At 56.5% G+C, this 3,853-nt stretch overlaps 1 protein-coding gene across 1 annotated transcript; it reads left to right on the top strand.

The window, feature by feature from the left end:
• Positions 1-225: 225 nt before the first annotated feature.
• FOXE3 (forkhead box E3) lies at positions 226-1,951 on the top strand. The gene has a single exon (XM_064664010.1). It carries the CDS (start codon positions 226-228, stop codon positions 1,387-1,389), a length of 1,164 nt encoding a protein of 387 aa, XP_064520080.1. The 3' UTR covers positions 1,390-1,951.
• Positions 1,952-3,853: the final 1,902 nt, after the last annotated feature.

Genomic DNA, 3,853 nt, shown 5'->3' with positions numbered 1-3,853 from the left:
AGGGGCCGGGCGGGCCGGCACCGCACGCCCCTCCGGGGGGGCGAACGCCCTATATATTGCCAAGCGGCTCGGGACTGACCTCCCCATCGCAGGGAGCTGCCGAGGCGCCAGCCCCTTTCCCCTTCCCCTCCCTCTCCCCCTTCCCCTCCCCTCGAGGGGGGGCTCTTTCTCCCGCCGCTCCCCCCCATTCTCCGAGGAGGAGGAGGAGGAAGGTGAGGGCCGTATATGAACGCGGCCGGCTTCCCCTGCCTGCGAGGCATGTGCACGCTGCCGGCGCCCAGCCCCGCCGCCGCGGCCAGCCCCGGCTCCCCCGGGCCGCCCCGGGGGTCTCCGCAGGCGCCGCCGGTGAAGCCGGAGCCGCGGGGCGGAGGGGGCAGCCCTGCCCCGCCGCCGCCGCCCCCCGAGGAGCCGCCGCCCCCCGCCGGGGGCCGCCGGAGGAAGCGGCCGGTGCAGCGGGGCAAACCCCCGTACTCCTACATCGCCCTCATCGCCATGGCCATCGCCAACGCCGCCGAGAGGAAGCTCACCTTGGGGGGCATCTACAAGTTCATCACCGAGCGCTTCCCCTTCTACCGGGAGAACCCAAAGAAGTGGCAGAACAGCATCCGCCACAACCTCACCCTCAACGACTGCTTCGTCAAGATCCCCCGGGAGCCCGGACATCCCGGCAAGGGCAACTACTGGACACTGGACCCGGCTGCAGAGGACATGTTTGACAACGGGAGCTTCCTGCGCCGGAGGAAGCGCTTCAAGCGCACCGACATCACCACCTACCCCGGCTACATGCAGAACTCCAGCGCCTTCACGCCCCCGCCCGCTGGCCGCCCCGCAGCACCGGCAGCACCCTACCCCAATGCCCTCTGCTCGCCTGGCTACGGCCCCCAGCTCTCCAGCACTGTCTTCCACCCCTATGCAGCCGGGGCAGCACCGCCGGCACAGCATCCCAGGATGTTCAGCATCGACAGTCTCATCAGCGGGCAGCAGGCCCTGCAGCCCTCACCGCCCTCCGAGCTGGGCCACCCATCCCTGGGTTTGCCTGGAGCTGAGTTGGCTCCCGCCTGCTCCGCCAGCAGCTCCGAGCCTTCCTGCTTCCAGGCACAGCCCGTCAGCCCCGGCTTGTTGGGCCGGGCTGGCCCCAACACCCTGGCTTACCCCTATGCCGCCTCGCCCCCTCACCTGCCCGTGGCGCAGGGCAGCTACTCGCCCAGCAGCCCGCAGCTCTACGGGGCTCCCAACAGACTGGCCCTGCCGGCCATGCGGCCTCCGGCCTGTGCCGAGCACGGCGAGCAGCTCCTGGGGCTCTCGGCGTCACCCCTCGGCCAGTTCGGCTCCAGCAACACCTACATGAGGCAGCCCAACTTCCCTGCTGGCCTGGAGCGGTACATGTGATGGGCTTGAGGGGGCTTGGCTGGACATCCCCAGGCTCCCAGGAGCATCTCTGGACAAGTGGACTTCTCCCTGCTGTGGGGGCCGGCTGGGGTAGAGTCAGGGCTCCCTGGCCTCTGGCTGTGTGCGGACACAGGTGTGGAAGAACTCAACTCCTCTCCTTCTCAGCTTGTTCTGGAGTGGAGGCAAGGTGATCTATTTTTCTGCCCCACCTCTGGCTGCATCTGCCAGGCAGGGCTCCCCACGCTTGCCCTTCTGCACAGCCTGGCCCCGGGGATGCTGTCTGCAGCAATGCACCCCCAGGGTGAGGAGGAGCACAGCCAGGAGGTGGGTGCACAGTGTAAGGTGCAGGAACCCTCACAAATGGGCTTTCTCCTCTCTCCCCCCGGTGCCTCCTGTGTAACTGGAATGGAAGTTATCCAAAAATCCCACTAAACAAGTTCACTGGATTTTAAATGAATATTTAAGATGTTTATCATTTTCTTTCCCTGTAGGAAAAGAAATCCCAACTTGACTACTTCTTTTTACTATTTTTAAAAATTACCTCTATTGTTAGAAAGGACTTTTTTAAAATAAAGCTTTTTCTTCCAACATGACCAGTGCTGCTGTTCCTCTGGCTCTGGATGGATTTTGGCAAGAGGAAATTATAGTCTTGTAACTGGTGAGAAACGGACTCGTGCTGCTGTTGTGACACTGCCACGTCTTACATTTTTAGTGACACTTTCCAAAGCTCTCTATTTTATTATGATTTTCTTAAAACCGAATGGTGACTCCTGTAAGGTTTGCCTATGCAGCTCTTACTGGACTTGATGATTTCCATTTGTGTACATGGAATGTGTCTTCCCTCAGAGGAACCCCTTGCAGATGAAATTCTGATTTAGCACATTGAGTTAGGAGATCGTATTTTTTCTTCCTAGCAACAAAAATCAATTAAAATTCTAACCTGTTCACTGGCCAGGCTGCTGCTATTTATTTACAGGACTGCCAGCCAGACTGTCTCACCAGGTTTGAAGGCAGAATTCCCCATCCCCAGATTTAGATTTTTTTTTTTAATTTTAACATCCTTTGGTGCCAAGCTAGGATTTCTCTCCTGTTTTTCAAGCGTGCCCTCTGAAGCAGAGCGGTTTCTATAGTCCTTATTGCACCTTTCTCTCTAAGAAGGAGCTGGATGTTGGTTGAGCTTTGGTGTAAAACAGCATCTTATTCCCCAGTGTCTGGGCACGACCGAAAGCTGGTGTACATGTGGGTACTCAAGGAGTCAGCTTTTGTCCACAGCTTGGGAGCTTGTGGCTTTTCATTCTTTCATTCTGTGTGCTTCATAGAAAAGGAGAGGGGGATTAGTATGAGAGGGAAGGGAAGAAAATGCTTTTTCTTCTTGGCTTCCTTAAAATTTGGACTCCATCTGTCTCTAAAAACTGTCCTAGATCTGTTCTGCCTTCAGCTGAGTACTGCGTCCTTAGTCTCCTCTCTGGCCCTTTCAGCTTGACCCTTGCAGCTTTCACTCTGGTCCCAGGAGCAGCTTCTGTGCTTTTACCTTAGTGATAACCCTGCTCAGAAAGGGTGTTGTGAAAAAAACTTATTCCTTGGAATACTTTGGCTCTTTGCAGAAGATCTCTACAGGCTGACATCCTCCATCCAATGGAAATTTGCAACACGCCATTCCTGCCTGTGACATTCTGTCTGTAGAGATGACTTAGAGGGATGCTGAAATATTCACTTGCAAGGACAGTCATCAGAAAGAACGTTTGTCATAGCTCACATTCATTCCCAGGGCCTGATCCTGCAATGTTTTGCTAACAAAAGAACTTTTGAACTCTTGCCTAAGTATCCAGGGTGTCAGGGCCAGACATGTGCCTGAAGCACTGGATCTGCTGAGTGATGGGGCTGTGACTCTGTTGGCTTTGCATCATGAGCAGGAGGGTTGCTGAAGTAGGGAAGAACCAGGTACTGGCATGAAAGAAAACAATGTTGGGTGGAGAGGGTGGGCAGGAGATGCTGTGGTTCTGCCTGGGTGGGATGCACTGGGAAGAGTTAGCCAAGCTGTGACATCTCAAACTGGGCTGTACCGGCTCCTCCCCAGGCACCCTGAAGACTTGCAGGAGCAGGGAGCTGGTGTCAGGGAGCTTTCCAAGTTCCTAGCATCTCTGGATGTTAAGTACTGGTGAAGCCATGGGGGCTCAGGGTCCCCAAAGGGCTGGACTGTGGCTTGTTCCTGTCCCCGAGCTGCCTGTGCCTTCCTGCCACAGAGCTCTCCAGACAGTAGCACCCAGCTTGGGATCTAAGGATGTCTGCAAGCGACCTATCTCACCCCTGTGCTTGTCTCTTCAGCCAAGGTGGCTCTGGTGTGAAGCAAGAGTCACCACAGTGGACTGAGTCCCTGAAAACCTGGCTCAGAGAGAGCAGATGACCCAATTGCAGTGTGTTGGGACAAACCCTGATGTGCAGTGTTGGGTTGCACATCTTCCCA

The sequence above is a fragment of the Pseudopipra pipra genome, chromosome 9, assembly GCF_036250125.1.
Source record: "Pseudopipra pipra isolate bDixPip1 chromosome 9, bDixPip1.hap1, whole genome shotgun sequence".
In the NCBI taxonomy this organism is placed as follows: Eukaryota; Metazoa; Chordata; class Aves; order Passeriformes; family Pipridae; genus Pseudopipra; species Pseudopipra pipra.
Note: the sequence above shows the minus strand (reverse complement) of the source record. Positions and strands in the feature narration are given on the sequence as shown.